Source organism: Oncorhynchus gorbuscha, linkage group LG06 (assembly GCF_021184085.1).
Source record: "Oncorhynchus gorbuscha isolate QuinsamMale2020 ecotype Even-year linkage group LG06, OgorEven_v1.0, whole genome shotgun sequence".
Classification (NCBI taxonomy): domain Eukaryota; kingdom Metazoa; phylum Chordata; class Actinopteri; order Salmoniformes; family Salmonidae; genus Oncorhynchus; species Oncorhynchus gorbuscha.
Window position 1 is genome coordinate 63,526,915 of NC_060178.1, and position 22,836 is coordinate 63,549,750.

Here is a 22,836-nt window from a genome sequence, read left to right on the forward strand (position 1 = left end):
ACACTCAAACCGGCGTGCCTGGCACCTACTACCACTTAAATATTTTGTCTTGCCCATTCACCATCTGAATGTCACACATACACAATCCATGTCTCGATTGTGTCTAGGCTTAAAAATCCATCTTTAACCTGCCTGCTCCCCTTCATCTACACTGAGTGAAGGGGATTTAACCGGTGACGACAATAAGGGACAGCTTTCACCTGGGACAACGGTGAGAGAGCCCATAGGGATGAGGTCAGAGACAACAACCTCTCCCTCAACGTGAGCAAGACAAAAGAGATGATCGTGGACTACAGGAAAAGGAGGGCCGAACATCGACGGGGCTGTAGTGGAGCAGGTCGAGAGTTTCAAGTTCCTTGGTGTCCACATCATCAACAAACTATCATGGTCCAAACACACCAAGAAAGTCGTGAAGTAGGCACTACAACGTCTTTTCCCCCTCAGGAGACTGAAAAGATTTGGCATGGGTCCCCAGATCGTCAAAAAGTTATACAGTTGCACCGTTGAGAGCATCCTGACCGGTTGCATCACCGCCTGGTATGGCAAATGCTCGGCATCTAACCGTAAGGCGCTACAGAGGGTAGTGTGTACGACCCAGTACATCACTGGGGCCAAGCTTCCTGCCATCCAGGACCTATATACTAGGCGGTGTCAGGGGAAGGACCAAGAATTGTCAAAGACTCCTGTCACCCAAATCCTAGACTGTTCTCTCTGCTACCGCACGGCAAGCAGTACCGGAGCACCAAGTCTAGGTCCAAAAGGCTCCTTAACAGCTTCTACCCCCAAGCCATAAGAGTGCTGAACAGTTAATGGCCACCCGGACTATTTACATTTACCACCCCACACTTTGTTTTTACACTGCTGCTACTCGCTGTTTATTATCTATGCATAGTCATTTCACCCCTACCTACATGTACAAATTACCTTGACTAAACTGTACCCGCGCACATTGACTCAGTACCGGTACCCCTGGTATACAGCCTTGTTATTGTTATTTTATTTTGTGTTACTTTTTATTTTATTTTTTTACTTTAGTTTATTTAGTAAATATTTTCTTAACTCTATTTATTGAACTACATTGTTGGTTATGGGCTTGTAAGTAAGCATTTCACGGTAAGGTTGAATACAACACCTGTTGTATTCAGCGTATGTGACATATACAATTTGATTTGATTTAACTGGTCAGTTAATTTCATGGAAAGAGCAGGTGTTCCGAATGTTTGTACACTTGGGCCTGCATTTCTCAGTGCCTTCTTTATAGGGACTAATGTGGTAGCAGTTTATATATACAAATATATATATGGTCACTGTATTTACCTTATATTTATTATCAATGCATTTTCTCCGGTATTTACTTAATTTAACACAATTAGGCTAGTAACTATAGTACCTGGTACCAAATGGTTATTATTGTGTAATTATCATGTATAAATTCTTGGTAATGTAAAATTAAGTACTACCAATCAAAAAAATTCAACTTGCCTTCTGTGTTCATTGAGCTAGTATTTGACTGTGTGCATTGTATGTGCCAGCAGTAACTACTAACATGTATATGGTAGTTTACTTAAATTGTTTGTTTAAAATTGTAATAGAGAAGAGATGACAACATATTTCAGAGAATTTGTTATCTTAATCACCCTGCACGTAAATGCTCATGCTGTCTCCAGCCAACTGTATATCCTGCTTTCACACCACCATTAAAACACGTTCAACTCAATGTGTGGTGTCTACATTTTTCATGAAGGAAACAACGTGAGACATTGTGACACGTCAAAACTTGTTTAAATCAGACTCATAGAGCAAATTCCCGAACAGCAAAATACGATATGCTTATATCCTTTTAGTATGGCAGCAAATTCTCAGAGAGCAGAGAGAAAAAAGAAAGTTTGAGAGTGAAGTCTGACAGCTCAACTGGAAGAACAGTGTTGTAAAGTGGGGGTTGTTGTCAATGGCCAATCACAGGAGATCCCAACCAACATACTGTACCGGCATCTCATAAAACCCCAGTAGCAACAACATGGGCCTACTACAATTCAGGAAAGCAACTGTGTTATTTCAGACAGAAGCCATTTCCCTTTAGTGTATCTTGAGGTAACCAATAGAACAAAATATTTGGCCTACTCCCACAGCAGCAACATACTAATAAATCACAAAAATAGAAAAAAAATGCACTTAATGTAAGAAAAGTTATTGATCAACTTTCTGTCAGCTATCCAACCAGAGGGGCAAGAGGCTGTGAATACTTAATGAGCTGGAGATCTCATACAGTAGGTCAAGGAGGTGAATAGGCTACAATGGGGTAAAACATCATGGGTTGCAGAAAGAGTGAAGGTCATTTTTTTCCATCTTTATAATACGAGCCTTCTTGGTCAACATCCTTTAGGTGTGGACTAAATGATCTGTAAACTGGTGGGTGACATGATAGTTTGAATATGTATGTCAATATAGTTTAGATTTGCTTCAGTTTAACTGGATGAAGGTCGTGGATATATCTGGGGCCAATGAAATGCAATTTGATCACACTGACAGTCGTGTGAAGTCTAGACAGACAACAGCTACGTCATCTTTATGTCTCCATAGAATTGGCGATGCACAGACACCGTAGGTGGTTCCCTGTTTATGGCAACACACAGGCTTACTCAGTGTCAGTTTCGCATTCTCGTGGAGATGCAAGAGACGTCATGTAACACAAGATGGTGCCATTGCCACCCTTTACTGAATGAAGTGTGCATAATGACGAGTCCTTTTCAAAATAGACAAGAGTATCGTTTTTTACAAAGCCACGGGAAGTAAGTGGCACTGAGAGTGCTGCAGCAACCCCTGATATATCAAAATTAAAACAAATATGTATTAAAAAATGTAAATACACTTTTTTTCTCCACAAAATTAATGAACTAGGCCTGCCTAGTGGTTAAAGGGTTGGACCAGTAACCGTAAAGGTTGCTCGATCGAATCCCTGAGCTGACAAGGTACAAATCTGTCGTTCTGCCCCTGTGCAAGGCAGTTAACCTGCTGTTTCCCGGGTGCTAAAGACATGGATGTCAATTATGGCAGCCTCCCTGCACCTCTCTGATTCAACGGGGTTGGGTTAAATGCAGAGACACATTTCAGTTGAATACATTGGACAACTGACTAGGTATCCCCCCTTAACTATTACTCCTGTATGAGGGGATCAAAATAAAGTTTTTTTGACAGTTCACAAAAGTTCCAGTAGTTTTACCTCGCACCCACAGGATCTATATTATTGTTACGTGGTGCGAAACGGGGAAACCAAGAGCAGACTCTGAAGAGGAAGCCGGGATGATGGAACCAACATGTTTATTGTACACAGAGAAATATGGAGTGCAGAACCGGGATGGCTCAGATGAGATGCAGGAAAACCAGAAGTGTAGAGTGAGGTTGGAGTTGGCTGAGTTGAACAGGGAAACAGGTCCTAAGGGGAATCCAAGGGAGTGATGGTGAGTGATATACAGGGCAAGTTGGTTGGGTGGTGAGATGTGGAACAGGAGACAGGAGACAGAGAGTTAACTGCAAGAGAGGACAAGACGGTGTGAGGCAGGGAAACAAGCACTGCAGAGCAACAGGATCTTGAGAACTGACAAAAGGACACCGGATGACCACCAGAGGGAGTAGCATGAGCAGATGTGCAGATGTGACAATCGGTCATGTACGGGAAATTACAAAGGAGTGTGTTTGTTCATGCTCCAGCTTTTGGTTCACAGCCCCATGAGAAATCTCTTTCAAATGACTTCCACAAGCACAAGCACGCACATACACACATCTACTGTACACCTTGTGATAGGCTGTTGCCTAAGTATGATTATGAATAAACTGGAGTGTAGCCTTCTTATTAGGCTACCCAATTTTTTTTTAAATGCTAGATTGCCAGTCTTAACAGATAAACTGTAGTTGGATAAAAAATTATAATGATGCCAATCAGAAGTGAAAAACAAAGAATACACTACATGGCCAAAGGTTTGTGGACACCTGCTTATGGAACATCTCATTCCAAAATCATGGGCATTAATATGGAGTTGGTTCCCCCTCTGCTGATAGAACAGCCTCCACTCTTCTGGGAAGGCTTTCCACTGGATGTCGGAACATTGCTACAGGGCTTCCATTCAGGCACAAGAGCATTAGTGAGGTTGGGCACTGTGTTGGGAGATTCAGCCTGGCTCACAGGTGGCGTTCCAATTCATTCCAAAGGAATTAGATGGGGTTGAGGTCAGGGCACTGTGCAGGTCAGTCAAGTTCATCCACACCTATCTTGACAAACCATTTCTGTAGGAATCTCGCTTTGTGCACGGTGCCATAGTCATGCTGAAACAGGAAAGGACCTTCCCCAAACTGTTGCTACAAAGTTGGAAGCACAGAATTGTCTAGTATGCTGTAGCATTAAGATTTCCCTTCACTGGAACTAATAAGGGGCCTAGAAAAACAGCTCCAGACCATTATTCGTCCTCCATCAAACTTTAGAGATGGTACAATGCATTCGGGCAGGTAGCCTTCTCCTGGCATCCACCAAACCAAGATTAGTCCGTCAGAATGACAGATGGTGAAGCATGATTCAAATGGTGAAGCGTGACTCCAGAGAACGCATTTCCGCTGCTCCAGAGTCCAATGGCGGTGAGCTTTACACCACTCCAGCCGACGCTTGGCATTGCACATGGTGATCCTAAGCTTGTATGCGGCTACATGGCCATGAAAACATCCTATGAATGTGCCACATTGAAAGTCACTGAACTCTTCAGTATGGGCCATTCTAATGCTAATGTTTGTCTATGGAGATTGCATGGTTACACGCCTGTCAGCAAAGGGTGTGGCTGAAATACCCAAATCCACTTATTTTAAGGGGTGTCCACGTACTTTTGACCATGTAGTGTAACTTTATGGAATTGGACATGGAATTGTTTAAAAAATATATATATATTTATATATATTTTATATATTTTATATTTATATATATATATATATATATATATATATATATATATATATATATATATATATATATATATATATATATATATATATATATTTAACCGGGTAGGCTAGTTGAGAACACGTTCTCATTTACAACTACGACCTGGCCAAGATAAAGCATAGCAGTGTGAACAGACAACACAGAGTTACACATGGAGTAAACAATTAACAAGTCAATAACACAGTATAAAAAAAATAGGAAAAAAGAGAGTCTATTTACATTGTGTGCAAAAGGCATGAGGAGGTAGGCGAATAATTACAATTTTGCAGATTTTATTGATTTCATATCATGAACATCATCAAAACACAGACTTTCACTATTTCGACTTTGTCTTCAACGTAACCTCTAGTGGACAGATTCTCGTGGACAGATGAAACAGCGAGAATCTGTCAAGGCTTACGTAGAATTATGTGATTACGAGCAGCAGTAGTTCCTGGATTTGGGTTTTCATCATTGATTATTTGGACGAATCAGGATTGGGAGAAGGCAGTGCTAAACGGTTTTCACTGTATTCCACAGCCAGAATGTCAAAATTGGCCATATCGTAAAAATTCCTGAAAACAAAACGTCCTTTTTAGCCATGATGAACACGGATGACATTAGTGGAACGGCTCCCTCCTGCCCTAGCCTTCGTTAACAGAACAGCGGCAAAGGACACTTAGCTAGCTTAGGTAGCTATAGCTAGCTACCGTTGTCACCCCCGCCTCTTCTGCCTGTGAGGTTTATCAGCGTATGGCATCTAACATTATGTTGCATCCCTGCCATCTACTGTACTGGAGCGCCCCTGCCTATATACTGGAGGAAGAGTTTAAAATGGATCAATAGAAGTATAAAGAGGGGTTCCTGCAGATGCAGAAATGCCCACATGTAGGAACGCCCCCGAATTGCGGGCTGCAGTTGCACCCTTCTCGAGACACTGCTGTGCTCTAGGTGAGGATGTTCATGATAAAAGTTGCATGACGTCAAGGACCAGTCAAGAAACTAAAACGCCCTACACATATCGTTTCTTTCACCACGGTTTGCAGCAGCAAAGTGATTTTTTTGCTAATGTGCATCTAAGGTAAGATTTCAACCATTATGTCACATTACAGGTCACGATTTATTGAAGCAGATGTCCCAATTTCTGTTTCATTCTCATGACACATATGCGATTTATTTGAGTATTCTCCAATCTACATCAAGTCATTTTACATCGTCTTGTATGAATGCTTAATTTGCCATTAGGCTTCTTGTGCTAAAGTACATTTTTAGGACTGTCACTCTCTGGTGTCCATAACGTTTGTTATTTCCCCAGAGCAAATATTTTTTCGCTCGCTCCTTTGTGGACTCAAAAAATGGGAAGATTAGACACTCTGAGAGAATTTAATTTATTGTCATGGATGAGAGAGGAAAGACAATCGAGGAAGTTGACCCTGGTCATCGTTTTCATCGCCTTGCTGCTGGATAATATGCTTCTAACGGTGGTCGGTAGGTGCAACTTTTGGAAAATGATTTTCACACCTGTTACTGTTGTGTCAACTGTTGTTTCGCCCATTGAAACGTATCAATGCCTGTCTAAAGGACAATTCGAGTCTGTTGCCAGCCAAACTAACCCATTAACAATGTGGACAACTGACAATATTATTTTCACCAATGCAATGTTTTGTTGTTTCACTTGTAAGAATGTTGTATTCTCCTTTTTGTTTAGAGTAGTTCAATTATAATTTTTGGTGTGGAAAAAAGTTATTCGGTCTTGGCTATTACCCCCCCCCAAAAAAAAAAAAAAATATTGTCTAAAGCCTATGATTTGCTCATAATTTTACCTTGCATGAAGCTTTTTAACTATATACGAAATTAGACACTAGCTACTTCCAGTTGTTACATTTTATTCAAATACGATACACATTGGTTTTCATCCAATATCCAATATTAGATAGCACAATGAGTAAGAATGACAGCCTGGTCTCATAGACTAAACTATACATAGTAAACGTAAATCATGGGCACAAAAATGTGTATTATATGTTAGGTGTGGTATGATACATAAAACAGAAGGTTACTGAAGGTAAACCTGAAAGTAGGGTGGGTGAGTGTATAACGCGAATGTCTAGCAACCCAAAGGTTGCGTGTTCGAATCTCATCACAGACAACTAGCATTTGAACTAATTAGCAACTACTCACTACTTTTTAGCTACTTTGCAACTACTTAACATGTTAGTGTTAGCCACCTAGCTAACATTAGCAACAACAAATTGGAATTTCGTAACATATTTTACATTTTGGAAATTCGTTACATATTGTACGAATTGTAATTCTTAACATATCATACGAAATGGATGATGGACATCCACAAATGAATACATACATACCAAATGTAACATATCATACTAATCCAGGCTGCATCACATCCAAATGTAATGGTGAGTCCCATACGGCGGGGCACGATTGGCCCAGCGTCGTCCAGGTTTGGCCAAGGTAGGCCGTTATTGTAAATAAGAATTTGTTCTTAACTGACTTGCCTAGTTAAATATGTGAAATAAAATGTAAATAAATAATTGGAACATCCCGGATTTACTTTCACTATGTTACGTCTACTCCTGAGTCCATGTTCAGAATGAATGAATAAAATATGTCATAAATCCAACATTGTGAATTAAAATGTAAATATACCCCTAATAACATATTAGTAAGTGGCCTATGTGCTACAATGTTTTTCCCTAAACATTTCCTCTGTTGATTATTCATGTTATCAGTTGTTTACAACCTTAGGCATTTTAAAAAGCTGAATGTAGCCTTTAGTGTAAAGTTCACAGGGAGGTTAATTGTTAATAATTGGTCATCATTTATATCGCCTTCCACGTGGCCAAGTGAATAGTAATTAGTAAATGAAAACTATGGTGGGCCGGGATGGTGGGCCCGCTACAGATTATTTGGCAAATGGAATTCATCCATCTACATCCATTGTATATTTTTGGTCCCAAGGTCCCCAGCTCTCTTGATTTCCTTGAAAGCATCAGCATTGCCATTACCAATGAATCTCCCAGTCGTATCAGATAGATTATGGATGACATTGATGTGCACATGAATGCTGTTATTTTGCTTGAGATTGTGCCGCCACGTCTCCCGGACATGTCCATTGAGCTTTGGATACAGATGCACATTGGAAGAATGTCCACATTTATCAGTCAGAAATGACTCTAGAGTAGCTGTATATGCTCATACGTGATTGGAGACAAATCTATAAACAGCAAGGGTGTGAATAACAATATGGTAAAAGCATGATAATAACAATAATGTGAAAATAATAAGCTAAAACCATCTTAATGGGGCCAATTATTGTGTTATCTGGCACATGCATAGCTACATGAGTTACATCAAATCAATATTTTCTTAACCTTTGAAAGAAATGGAGTGTGTCCTAATGTCCTACCTGCTACGAAAATCAAATAAATATGAAATAAATTTGTAATTATATTCCACACAGACTTCTTGGGTGATGAGGTTATATCGGAATATACTATAGTAGATATAACACTTTTCAGCATCTGTTTTTCTGCTCCTTTCTTCCTGGTAGTCCCCATCATCCCCAGCTACCTATACACAGTTGATGATGCAGCAGCCAACATGGCCAAGAATCACACCACGGCCTCCCCACACAACCCTTCTGGAACCTTCCATACCATCGTGTCCCTCTATGACAACTCTGTCAGGGTAACCAGCGGGGGCCCAATGGACTCCACACCCATACCGTTGGATCAGGCGCAGGCGGTCTCTCTTTCCACCTCGGCTCTCACACCCCACAACTCCACAGAGCCTGACTGCCCCAAAGCAGATGACCAGCTTCTCAATGAGAATGTGAAAGTGGGACTACTTTTTGCCTCCAAGGCCACCGTACAGCTCATCACCAACCCCTTTATTGGGCCTCTCACCAATAGGTGGGTGATTGCCATGACCACACTGGTTGGTGTGTTTTGTGTTATCTAATTTTCATACTTATTTCTAGATTATTTCAATGAAATGCCAGCTGTGAACTGGCTTGCATGGCAACTATAATTCAGGTTTTCTAAAACCTGTCTATTTATGTTGCCCGAGTTTATGAAGAGTTTTAGCATTTAAAATGATTCCCTAGTTGCACAAATGTTTTAATTATGGTTATAAAGGGGTGGTTTCATACAGTTATGACTTGATTTGACTAATAATACTAATAATTAAGACAAGTAGTTTTGAATGACACTAAAATGAGATGACAGCATGCATGCAGGTTAGGCCAATGTGTATCTTCAGTGTGAAGCCACATGCAGTGTGGGTGCATGCCAGGGCTTCCTGCTAGCCCAGAGCTAAATGGTGGCTCAGCTTGGCTTGCGTTTGGTTAATCAGTCAAAGGTCCATGGAGAGAAAGACCAGGAACAGACTCTTTTCAAGTGACAGGAAGTCAAATCGAACGCTGCCATTTGTATATTGCTATTTTGAGACCAAATGTCATGTCAGTTAGATCTAATCCAGCCTGTTCCCATATAGCTAAATTCCTGTTTAGTGGTTTGTGTTGGATTTATGCACCTCTGCATGCATGCATTCAGTATGGATCCCTACTTGTAATGCTTTACAAGCACTTGTAGTTATTGTTTTGAACTACGTACTGTATTCTGAAATTACTCAATATTGATTATACTAAGGATCAGTACTTTTGTAGACATATCTGTATGTTAGCGCACCTATTCGGAAAGACCAATTTGTCAGAGATATTACTGTGAAATATTTTCTTATGGAATGCTCACATGGGTAAAGTCAGTCAAGGTTTGAGCTCTAGCAGTGCTCACTGCTCAGTTATAGACGAATGAATCAAGGCTAATATTTACCGTCTCAGGCACCACAATATTCTGTAATTGAAGCAAACAATAGAATCCTATTATTTACCCATAGTCACCTTCCGTGTGGGAAACGACAACACAAGGCAAGTCATGCATGTCAGGTACATGGAACAAGGCTCTAAGTACACACAATGCATATTTACAAAAGCATTGACACCACACCATGATTGTGTAGTTTTTGTGCAGACCAACTCCCAGGTGTGTATCACACAAATATCAGTTGTATCACAACCATTGTGTCAAATGCAGTGTGTACGAGGCCAAAGAGTGTTTCTGCCCAACTTCTACTAGACTGCCTAATGTTAGATGAGCTGTAGTTATGTGTCTTGTTTTATATAGTATTGCATTACATTCTATAGTATTGAGAAAGGATATCTCAATGTGCTTACAGAATAGGATACCAGATCCCCATGTTTGCCGGGTTCTGTATTATGTTCCTGTCAACCATTAGTAAGTATTACCCACATCCACACCTGTTTCCAGATCTCACACTGTGTTTCAATTATATTTTTTTCATGATTGATGTTTTCCTTTCTTTTTTTTTTGTCGTCTGAATTTCTATTGTCGTCGTTGTAAAGTGTTCGCCTTCTCATCGAGCTACACTCTGCTGTTTCTGGCCAGATCCCTGCAGGGTGTGGGCTCCTCCTGCTCCTCTGTGGCTGGTAAGGTCCTTGGCATTACCCCTGACATTTATAGATGCTTTCAGGATTAGCTTCACTTTGAGACAGGAGCAGCAAGCACATACCGTTTCCCCAGAACCGTCCCCTTTGTTATTACAGTAGGCCTACCTTGGTATGCATCTTTGTCTCTCGAGTTGAACAATGAGGCATTTATTATACACATCTCTAGTTGAGTTATTGAAAGGTGATGTGGTGAGAGGAACAACAAATACTCCCTAACGTAACGCTGGTAAGTGTCTATTCAAACAGTCACAGAGGATTTGTTGCAAGCAGCCCTGGGATAAATGAAGAGCAGTGTTTCAAGAACTAATAATAATAATGTATGTAGTATGCTATAAAGAAATACATTGCCTTGCAAAAGTATTCAGATTTACATTTTTTGATGTTTCAAAGTGGGATTAAAATTGATGTAATTGTCATTTTTCTGTCAACAATATACACAAAATGTCAAAGTGGAAGAATTAAAGATTCATATGAAATGAAATAACAAAAATATAGTTGTTGCATAGTATTCAGCCCCTTTGTTTAGGCAAGCCTAAATTAGTTCAGGAGTCAAATTTGTCTTAACAAATCACATGAAAAGTTACATGGACATGACATGATTTTTAAACGACTAACCCTTCCTCTGTCCCCCATACATACATCTGTAAAGTGCCTCTGTCATGAATTGAATTTCAAGCACAGATTCTACTACAAAGACCAGGGAACTTTTCGAAAGCCTCCTAAAAAAGGGCAGTGATTGGTAAATAGGTAACAATAAAAATCAGACAGTGAATATCTTTTGTAGCATGGTCTAATTTATAATTATGCTGTGCATTATGTATTAAGCCACCCAGACACCTCCAAGATACAGTCGTCCTTCTGAACTGAGCTGCAGGACAGGAATGAAACTGCTCAGGGATGTCACCTTAAGGACATTGGTGGTTTTAAAAGTGGTGTCAATGGCTGTGACGGGAGAGGACTGAGGATGGATCAGCAACATTGTAGTGACTCCACAATAATGACCTAAATGACAGAGAGAAAAGAAGAACATAAATACACAAAACATGCATCTTGTATACAACAAGGCACTAAAGTAATACTGCAAGAAAAACATGACAAAGGAATACACTTTTTGTCCTAAATGCAAGCCTTACGTTTGTGGAAAATCCAATACAACATATCACTGAGTAACTGCCTTCTTATTTTCAAGCGTGGTGGTGCCTGCATCGTGGTATGGGTATGCTTGACATCAGTAAATACTGGGGAGTTTTTCAGGATAAAAAAAAACGGAACAGGGCTAAGCACAGGCAAAATCCTAAAGCAAACCCTGCTTACAATCTCCTTCATACCAGACACTGGGAGAGAAATCTACACTGGAGTTGCCTACCAAGAAGACAGTGTATGTTCCTAAGTGGCCAAGTTACAGTTTTGACTTAAATCTGCTTGAAATACTATGGCAAGACTTGAACATTTCTGTTTAGCCATGATCACCAACATCTTGACAGAGCTTGAAGAATTTTGAAAATAATAATAGGTCAATCTTGCGCAATCCAGCTGTGCAAAGCTCTTAGAGACTTACCCAATAAGATTTACCTCTGTAATCGCAGCCAAAGGTGTTTCTAACATGTATGGACTCAGGGAGCTGAATATTTATGCAACGACTATATTTTATTTATTACATTTTTATTGATGTTTTTAAACATTTGATACTTTTTCTTCCAAATTGACGTTACAGAGTATTTTGTGTAGAGGCACTACATCGCAGTGCTAAAAACATCACTACAGATCCGGGTTCGATCCCAGGCTGTGTCACAGCCGGCTGCGACTGGGAGACCCATGAGGCGGCGTGCGATTGGCCAAGCGTAGTCCGGTTTAGGGGAGGGTTTGGCCAGCCAGGATGTCCCTGTCCCATCGCACTCTAGCGACTCCTTGTGGCGGGCCGGGCGCCTGCAAGCTGACTTCGGTCAGCAGCTGGAAAGTGTTTCCTCGGACACATTGGTGCGGATGCCTTAAGCGAGCAGTGTGCCAAGAAGCAGTGCAGCTTGGTGGGGTCATGTTTCGGAGGACGCATGGCTCTCAACCTTCGCCTCTTCCGAGTCCGTACGGGAGTTGCAGCGATGGGACAAGACAACTACCAATTGGATATGATGAAATTGGAGAGAAAAAAGGGTACTCACGGGTTTATCTTTATTTTACTACATTTTACTATGAAATAACACATATGGAATCATGTAGTAACCAAAAAAACAAAATATAGTTTCTATTTGAGATTCTTCAAAGTAGCCACCCCATCAATGCACCCCCATCAATGATACGCCATCCCATCTGGTTTGGGCTTAGTGGGACTATCATTTGTTTTTCAACAGGACAATGACCCAACACACCTCTAGGCTGTGTAAGGTCTATTTTACAAAGAAGGATAGTGATGGAGTACTGCATCAGATGACCTGGCCTCCACAATCACCCGACCTCAACCCAATTGAGATGGTTTGGGATGAGTCGGACCGCAGAGTGAAGGAAAAGCAGCCAACAAGTGCTCAGAATATGTGGGAAATCCTTCAAGACTGTTGAAAAGCATTCCTGATGAAGCTAGTTGAGAGAATGCCAAGAGTGTGCAAGCTGTCATCAAGGCAAAGGGTGGCTACTTTGAAGAATCTCAAATATAAAATATACTTAGATTTGCTTAGCACTTTTTTGGTTACTACATGATTCCGTATGTGTTATTTCATAGTTTTGATGTCTTCACTATTATTCTACAATGTAGAAAATAGTAAAAAATAAAGAAAACCCCTTGAATGAGTAGGTGTGTCCAAACTTTTGACTGGTTCTATGTATGTAAAAAAATATATAATAATACATTAAAAGACAATTAAATCCATTTTAATTGTGAAAATGTGGGGGGTCTGAATACTTTTGCAAGGCACTGTATATTACCCTGACTGCTCAAACCAACTAAATAGATATGGCCAGGTGAAATGTACCTTTGTATATAAGAGCTTACATGTTCTGTTCTTCTTCTAGGGATGGGGATGCTTGCCAGTGTGTACACAGATGACGAGGAGAGGGGAAATGCCATCGGGATAGCACTGGGTGGTCTGGCCATGGGCGTGCTGGGTATGTACACAATTCATGATGTATTTGAGCTCTTTGTAGAATACTGTAACAGGCAACAGTTGGCACAAAATCATTGACCACCTTTACTTTCTTCCACCCAGTGGGCCCACCATTCGGCAGCATCATGTATGAGTTTGTGGGGAAAACGGCGCCTTTCCTCATTCTGGCTGTTCTGGCTGTGCTGGATGGAGGTAATGTGGCCATGTTTCTGTCTATCATAATGCAGATATTCTGTTTTCTCTAATCTGGAGTCACCTGTTAGGCATGCTAACTAAGTTCATCCTCTGTGTCTCCCAACAGCACTGCAACTGTTCATTCTCCAGCCCTCAAAGGTGGAACCAGAGGTGAGTGTGTAGCTATCGATTTGACAGCTCGTTTTATGATTATTGATGTAAATTCATTGGAATTGTGGAAGAATGTGTTCACAATCACCAGATCACTGTGATATGAATGTGGGGATCAATAGAGTATTATAAGTGATTTGATTGGATTCATACAGCGTCTTTCCAGATGCTTAAAGTGCTTTACACTGTTTAGGGAATACAAATAGTGCACAGGCCATTACAAGTAATTTAACACTGAGTAAATACACTTTTCTCTGTCAGAACTCTTCTGCCATGCAAACAGATAAGCAGAGAAATGAACCTCAGCCGCTCACAGTGACAGCCATGAGTGATGATCCGTTTGGAAGTGTCTTCCAGCCAGGTTTTTATATCAGAGCGGCAGCCTGAGCTGTGTGCTGTGTATGTCTCTGGTATGATGGGTTACCATCCCAGTTAGAGGAGACATGTGCCTGGGATGGATATTCCTATCAGAGCCCCTCTGACTTTGATCTATGGGGCTGATGCATATCAGTCATCACGGATACCAAGGAGGTAGTGACAGAGACCCACTCAGATGGTGGCTGTGATTTTCAGACCAATGGCGCTTATACATTGTTTAGTTGTGGATGATGAATATTAAAAAGGGAAAAAGGGAAGGGGATATGACATAATCCTCACTATTAGTACATCACTGCTGGGCGGCATGTAGCCTAGTGGTTAGAGTATTGGACTAGTAACCGAAAGGTTGCGAGATCAAATCCCCAAGCTGACAAGATGAAAATCTGTGGTTCTGCCCCTGAACAAGGCAGTTAACCCACTGTTCCTAGGCCGTCATTGAAAATAAGGATTTGTTCTTAACTGCCTAGTTAAAATAAAATAAAACATCTCTGTTCCTGAGATTTTTAACAGTGATGTGAATACATGATCATTAAGCTTAGAGACGTTGTCAAGAGGTTATTGTCACACCTGTGCCAGTCATTAGTGAACTATGTGAACTATGCTATGTGTGGACATTTCCTATTCATTACTGTAAGAGCAGGAACAGTGGTATTTCAGTGTGCACAAACACTTTGCATACTGAAAGCAGAGATAGTAACTGTACATAACTGTACATCATTGTGGAATGATTTAAAGGTACAGACAGCACTGTAGTAACATAATTATTCGATGCTGCCTTTTTGTATTAATCAGTTTTGACATGAAACTGACAGCTGTCTGTTTAGCTCTACATTTCCTGACCCTTTTCTCTCTACAGAGCCAGAAAGGGTCCTCACTTTGGAGCCTTATTAAAGATCCATACATACTTATTGCTGCAGGTAAGAATTCATCATTCATATTGTTACTTCATTCTGAAGTACCCGCTGTGGCATTTCCCATTTCAGTCACACTAAATAAAAAGCAACTAGGTGGGAGCAAAGATGTGGAAGAAGAACTGACTGAGATGTTCGAACAAATTGTATTCCAGTGGTTGAATTTCTGCCCTGAGCTAGGAAAAGACCAACACTGAGCCTACCAATTGATTTCTGGGTTAAGAACAGTATTATTGCCAGAAAGAGTGTTGAGAGGGAGCGAGCACTGCATGTTAGAAGGGGTCATCTCCGCATCAGAATAGAGTGTGTATGTGTGCTGTGTGCGTGAACATTTGCTTGTGTGTGTTGGTGTGTGTGTGATGCTGAAGTGCTTGGGGAAACAACATCTATGTGTCAGTTAGACTCCCCACCACTTCAATTACCAGGCCCTTTTGCCAGGGCAGCCTAATACTGGGTATTATGCCTGGGGGGGGGGGGCTGTCAGGGACATAAATATGTGTAAAGATGGAGAATAACAGGCCCAAGATCCACTTATCCTCAATCACATTCTCTTTTCCAGGATCCATTTGTTTTGCAAATATGGCCATTGCAATGTTAGAACCAGCGTTGCCTATTTGGATGATGGAGACCATGTGTCCAAGAAAATGGCAGCTAGGTATTTTGACATTTCTTTTCCTTTTCATCCCTCTTGACAACCCTGTTTCCCCTATTGACAATGCTGCACATGAAACCACTCTGCTTTTTACATTTTTTATTTTACCTTTATTTAACTAGGCAAGTCAGTTAAGAACAAATTCTTATTTTCAATGACGGCCTAGGAACAGTGGGTTAACTGCCTGTTCAGGGGCAGAACGACAGATTTGTACCTTGTCAGCTCGGGATTTGAACTTGCAACCTTCCGGTTACTAGTCCAATGCTCTAACCACTAGACTACCCTGCTTGCTGAATGTACTTAGAATAATGGCCTTCATTTGAACTCGAGGTTTGACAACACAGCAAAATAAAACAGCATAACACAATAATAACTTGATTATGACACTGTGGCGTATAACTGAATTCACAAAAACTTCATACAGTATCTAGATGACCATTGAAATGGATCTGTAGTCTTTCTCCACCTCATTGAACCTCTCGTTTTAGTGAAACCCGAATTACTCTTTTTCTTTTCCCACCATTATTACTTATTTTTTTATTAGTGGCATTGACTATGAGGACTCGCACAGATAAATGGGGGATGAGAAAGAGGATGGAGGGACATGGGGGGGGGGGGACGGGACAGGATATTAGGGTTTCCTTTGCGGGCGAGTGGAGAGTGGGAGTGCTCATTACTGTGTCTAGGAGATATGCTGGAGCCCTATGATAGAGACGGATAATGTGCTTGTTTATCTGGGCCCCTCTGTACCTTGCCATCTCTCTCTCTACCCTGCTCTCTCTCAACTGATCTCTGTCCCTCCCTCTCTATCTTTCTCTCTGCCAGGCGTTGCCTTTTTGCCAGCCAGCATCTCCTACCTGATTGGAACGAACATCTTTGGCGTCCTCGCACACAAGATGGGGAGGTAGGGAGGGAAATGACTCCCGTTTTTTTTTCTCGGTCTCCTTATCTTTTCCTACGTTGGTATCTGTTTCCTGTGCTATTGAGCAACTCTAAATGAGATTTCTCAGGCAGGTTGGGTATTTGCTGTTTATTGAAGTCTACAGCGTGACAGTGTGTTTATAACCGCTTGGCTAACGTTTGTTTGTTTACCACAGTTGTGTGTGCACAGTCCCATTTAAATCAATAGATTTTTACCTCACACTTTTTGAAAATATATGTGTTTCAGGGCTCAAATATTGCCTGTAGTCATAGAAGTATTATTTTGGATAGTTTGAAAAAAAATCTAACATTTGTTTCTCAAAATGTCCTAATCCAGTCTCAAAGAAAACAGATTGTGATCCATTTGCTTCCTCTGTCATTTATTTGAAGTTTATTATTGTAATAAATGTGATTTTGTGGGCTTGCGGTACAAAAACAACTGTGAAGGGAGGGGAGAGGGACATTGACTGTTGTCATTGGCAGACCCTGAACTGCTCTTTCCTCTTTTCCCAGATGGCTGTGCTCTCTCATCGGGATGGTCCTCGTGGGGGTTAGCATCCTCTGTGTGAGTACTAGACACATCTTTATCAGGTAGCTTTAAGCATCCAGCTCAACACAATGCTAACATTAATGTACCTGTTTGGCCTGGTGGCATCATCTGAATCAGGGGGTCCATCTAAGGATATGGGTAACACTATTGGGTATACACTATACAGTGCCTTCGGAAAGTATTCAGGCCCCTTAAATTTTGCCACATTTTGTTATGTTACATAGCCTTATTCTAAAATTGATTAAATAAATAAAAATTCCTCATCAATCAGCACAAAATAACCCATAATGACAAAGCAAAAACAGTTTTCTTTCAAATGTATTCAGACTCTTTACTATGAGACTCGATATTGAGCTCAGGTGCAACCTGTTTCCATTGATCATTCTTGAGATATTTCTACAACTTGATTGGAGTCCACCTGTGGTAAATTCAATTGATTGGACATGATTTGAAGGCACACACCTGTCTATATAAGGTCCCACGGTTGACAGTCCACGTTGGAGCAAAAACTAAGTGATGAGGTTGAAGGAATTGTCCGTAGAGCTCTGAGACAGGAAGTGTCGAGGCACAGATCTGGGGAAGGGTACCAAAAGATTTCTGCAGCATTGAAGGTCCCCAAGAACATAGTGGCCTCCATCATTCTTAAATGGAAGTTTGAAACCACAGAGACTCTTCCTAGGGTTGCCCACCCGGCCATACAGAACAATCGGGGGAGAAAGGCCTTGATGAAAACCTGCTCAAAGAGTAATCAGGACCTCAGACTGCAGCAAAGGTTCACCTTCCAACAGAACAACGACCCTAAGCACACAGCCAAGACAACGCAGGACTGGCTTCGGGACAGGTATCTGAATATCCTTGAGTGGCCCAGCCAGAGCCCAGACTTGAACCCGATCGAACATCTCAGGAGAGACCTGAAAATAGCTGTGTAGCAATGCTGTAATTGATGCTGTAATTGCTTCCAAAGGTGCTTGAACAAAGGGTTTGAATACTTATGTGAATGTGATATTTCAGTTTTTATTTCAAATTTCTAAAAACCTGTTTTTGCTTTGTAATCATGGGGTGTTGTGTGTAGATTGATGATGGAGAAAAAAAACAATTTCATCAATTTTAGAATAAGGCAGTAACGTTACAAAATGTGGAAAAATGTGGGTTCTGAATACTTTCCAAGGCACTGTAAAAACAGGGGTATGTGGACACCCCTTCAAATTAGTGGATTCGGCTATTTCAGCAACACTGGTTACTGACAGGTGTAAATATATATATATATATATATATATATATATATATATATATATATATATATATATATAATATATATCACACAGCCATTGGCAGTATAGTGGCCTTACTGAAGAGCTCAGTGACTTTAACGTGGCACTGTCATAGGATGCCACCTTTCCAACAAGTCAGTTCATCAAATTTCTGCCCAGCTAGAGCTTCCCCGGTCACCTGTAAGTGTTGTCATTGTGAAGTGGAAATGTATAGGAGCAACAACGGCTCAGCTGCAAAGTGGTAAGTAACACAAGCTCACAGAATGGGACCGCAGAGTGCTGAAGTGTGTAGCACGTAAAAATCATCTGTCCTCGGTTGCAACACTCACTACCGAGTTTCAAACAGTTCTGGTACCGGCACAAGAACTGTTTGTTGGGAGCTTCATGAAATGGGTTTCCATGGCCAAGCAGCAACACACAAGCCTAAGATCACCATGCGCAATGCCAAGTGTCTGCTGGAGTCATGTAAAGCTCACCGCCATTGGACTCTGGAGCAGTGGAAACAAGTTCTCTGGAGTGATGCATCACGCTTCACAATCTGGCAGTCTGATGGACGAATCTTCTTATATTTTTTATAATAGACCGCTGCTTCACTCAGGAGCCCAGAGTGCCAGGAGAACGCTACCTACCCCAATGCATAGTGCCAACTGTAAAGTTTGGTGGATAAGGAATAATGGTTGGGGGCTGTTTTTCATGGTTTGGGCTAAGCCCCTTAGTTCCACTGAATGGAAATATTAATGCTACAGGCCTACAATGACATTCTAGATATTTATGTGCTTCCAACTTTGTGCCAACAATTTGACCAAGGCCCTTTCATGTTTCAGCATGACATCTAGTGAAAAGCGTCCCCAACACCATATTAATGCCCATGATTTTGGAATGAGATGTTGGACGAGCAGGGGTCCACATACTTTTGTAATGTTGTGTAGGTGAAAGCTAGGGTTTTAACCAACCCAGTCATGTCAGATCAGGGGTTACATACAAGAAGGGAGGAAGTAAGGATTCATTTTCTAAGTATTGGAACAGGCCTACTGTCTTAATGTCCTACTGTATCTCATTAGTCTCCAAATCATATTTTGAGTCTACGAAGGGAAGGGGAGTTCAATCAGAAGTCAATTCAAAAGCCAGTCAGAAAACAGTGAATTCTCTGGACACAGATAATTACATTTTCATTGTTGTTCCTTATGCAATTGTGTTGTGCGAGAACAAATGTAGTGCGAGAACAAAGATCCTCAAGTCCTGAGACCACATAAAGATGGTATTCTGAATTACACGGTAAACATTTGATCAATACAAATCCTCTTCCACTTCTTACCTTGACTATTACGTGTCATAGGTCCCTTTCGCCAAGGACATCTATGGACTGATACTTCCGAATTTTGGTGTTGGTTTTGCAATTGGTAAGTCAATTTGTATTGCATTGTATAGAGAAACAACAGATGATGAAATCAGCATCTGGTTTGTAACAGATATTACTGAACTTCTCTATCTTGTCTCTTGTCAGGCATGGTGGATTCCTCCATGATGCCAATCATGGGATATTTGGTGGACCTGAGACATGTGTCAGTCTATGGCACTGTGTATGCCATTGCTGATGTGGCTTTCTGTATGGGCTTTGCTTTAGGTAAATTAACATCAGATGCTTGAAAATAACCCAGTCCCATAGTATAGTTTTAAAACATTTCTGTCACACGTTCTTATGTATGTTTCTTTTTTTTGAGGTGTGGCATCACGATATGTCAATTTGGGGGAAATAATCTATATCCAGCTCCTCTATAAGCTCACTAACCTTCCTTTTGCTGATGAAGGTCCGTCCGCTGGAGGTGCCATAGCGAAGAACATTGGGTTCCCCTGGCTCATGACCATCATCGGTGTCGTGGACATCCTCTTCGCTCCCCTCTGCTACTTCCTCAGGAGTCCTCCTGGGAGGGAAGAGAAAATGGTGAGACACTGAACACCTTGTACACACGTGCACAGACGTGTGCACGCATGCACACACCTACACACACGCACACACACACAAACACTTAAACAGAGGTATGCGTTTGAATACCGGTTACTTGTAAAGCTGCATCTGATGCAGAGAGAACTATCCATTGCCGTCCCCACAGGCTCAAACTATTGCCATCTTTTCACTACCAGGTGAAATGGAGAGAGAGGAACTCGAGACACACTTAGAACATGAGACACACTTTGAATGGGCTGTCTGTTTAAGTTGACCAGTTCAGGTCTCATCGTTGCTGTGTATTGCATTCTACTGCTCTTGGCCACCCCCACTCTACCTTCTACCTGCTTTTGGTTCCCTAGACTAAATTGATTTAGACTATGAGTAAGCTGTGTATGGGTAGGTGGAAGAGGATGGCTTATTTGTGCACATGGGGGAGGGATAGGTGGATCGATTGTGCACATGGTGCCTGGTGGCACCTTAATTGGGGAGGACAGGCTCATAGTAATGACTGGAATGGAATTAATGAATGGTATCAAACACATCAAACACATGAGCTGTGTTCAAATACCCATGCTAACATACTGTATACTGCATACTTAATGAGTATATACTACATACTATTAGTTCATTCTAGTATACTGTAAACGAATGGTATCGTTTCAGTTGAGCATACTAGAGTTTTGCCTGTCTACCGGAAATGGATGCTGTTGCTATGCCACGTCTTGCTAGCCGGTTAGCATAACAAATGACTAGCTAAACATTTTACGATTTTGGGTGTGTTCGTAAATTCAATCTGCAGTACCAGAATGCGCTCTGGGCGTTTGTAAATCCAGAGCGTTGTCAGATTGTAAATTCAGAGCGGTCGGAGCGTTCAGAGAGCACACTGGACACTCTGGCCAAGGAGTAAGGAGTAGGGTTGATCCGAGCGTTCAACGGCAATCAAGGACGCACACTAACTGGCTAACGTTGGCTAGCTACTTCTAGACACAAATGAGAGAACACCTCTCTCTGACCACATTCAGATTGTGTGAATGTTTGCTGTAACAGATACACCACATACATTTACATTTACATTTAAGTCATTTAGCAGACGCTCTTATCCAGAGCGACTTACAAATTGGTGCATTCACCTTATGACATCCAGTGGAACAGTCACTTTACAATAGTGCATCTAAATCTTAAAGGGGGGGGTGAGAAGGATTACAGGATTATTAATTAATCTTAGAATAAGGCTGTAATGTAACAAAATGAATACTTTCTGAATGCACTGAGACAGGCGGATGAATTTGCCTTGGTAGTTGTCTTCCACATGACTGTTACAATGTAACCACAATACAAAGCTCTTTGTGTTCAATCGAGAGCCATCTTTTGTCTCTGAAACTTTGATCCTTGATAACAAATTATTGGTGGCTAATTTTTGTTCTCTTAAAATTTCTGGTAAATTCTTTGGTTATATTCTGACTCTATACAATTGTAATCTTCTCAGGCCATCTTGATGGACTCTAACTGCTCGATGAAGACCCGATCATACTCAACACAGGGGAACACAGAGTACGAAGAGATGGAGACAGAGTACGATGAGTATTAAATGGACACCAGACATGTATGTTACCTTCCAGAGGATCTATTTTGTTGTACAAAAACAGAGATACAATGATTATTATTTTTTAACAGCAAAGCTGTTTCGTTGTGAGTGTCCGTCTTCACTGTTCTGTGTCATTGTTATTGTACGACTAGAGCAAACCAAAGTTGTCATTGCCCTTTGTTTATTTTGAGCCAACAGCCTTATCCAATGGAAGTGGGGCCGTGTCAAAACAGGGTTTTCATGGGCCATAATAGCAGACTGCTGTGAGTCATATTTACTGAATAGTTCAGATGAGGGTGGTATTACACAGTCGTGGCCAAACGTTTTGAGAATGACACAAATATTAATTTTCACAAAGTCTGCCGTCTCAGTTTGTATGATGCCAATTTGCATATACTCCAGAATGTTATGAAGAGTGACCAGATGAATTGCAAAGTCCCTCTTTGCCATTCAAATGAACTGAATCCCCCCCAAAACATTTCCACTGCATTTCAGCCCTGCCACAAAAGGACCAGCTGACATCATGTCAGTGATGTCTGGAGATCATTCTGTCATGCTGATTGAGTTTGAATAACAGACTGGAAGCTTCAAAAGCAGGGTGGTGCTTGGAATCATTGTTCTTCCTCTGTCAACCATGGTTACCTGCAAGGAAACACGTGCCATCATCAT

The 22,836-nt window shown here is 41.2% G+C and overlaps 1 protein-coding gene across 1 annotated transcript; it reads left to right on the plus strand.

Annotated features, from left to right (window-relative positions):
• The first annotated feature begins 5,907 nt into the window (after positions 1–5,907).
• On the plus strand, positions 5,908–22,590 carry LOC124037212 (synaptic vesicular amine transporter-like). The gene is made up of 16 exons (XM_046351880.1): positions 5,908–6,044; positions 6,279–6,451; positions 8,538–8,898; positions 10,223–10,281; positions 10,410–10,493; positions 13,515–13,607; positions 13,709–13,798; positions 13,908–13,951; positions 15,186–15,246; positions 15,800–15,895; positions 16,718–16,796; positions 17,327–17,378; positions 19,971–20,034; positions 20,139–20,258; positions 20,443–20,576; positions 22,069–22,590. Exons 1-16 carry the CDS (start codon positions 5,941–5,943, stop codon positions 22,168–22,170), a joined length of 1,716 nt encoding a protein of 571 aa, XP_046207836.1. The 5' UTR covers positions 5,908–5,940; the 3' UTR covers positions 22,171–22,590.
• Positions 22,591–22,836: the final 246 nt, after the last annotated feature.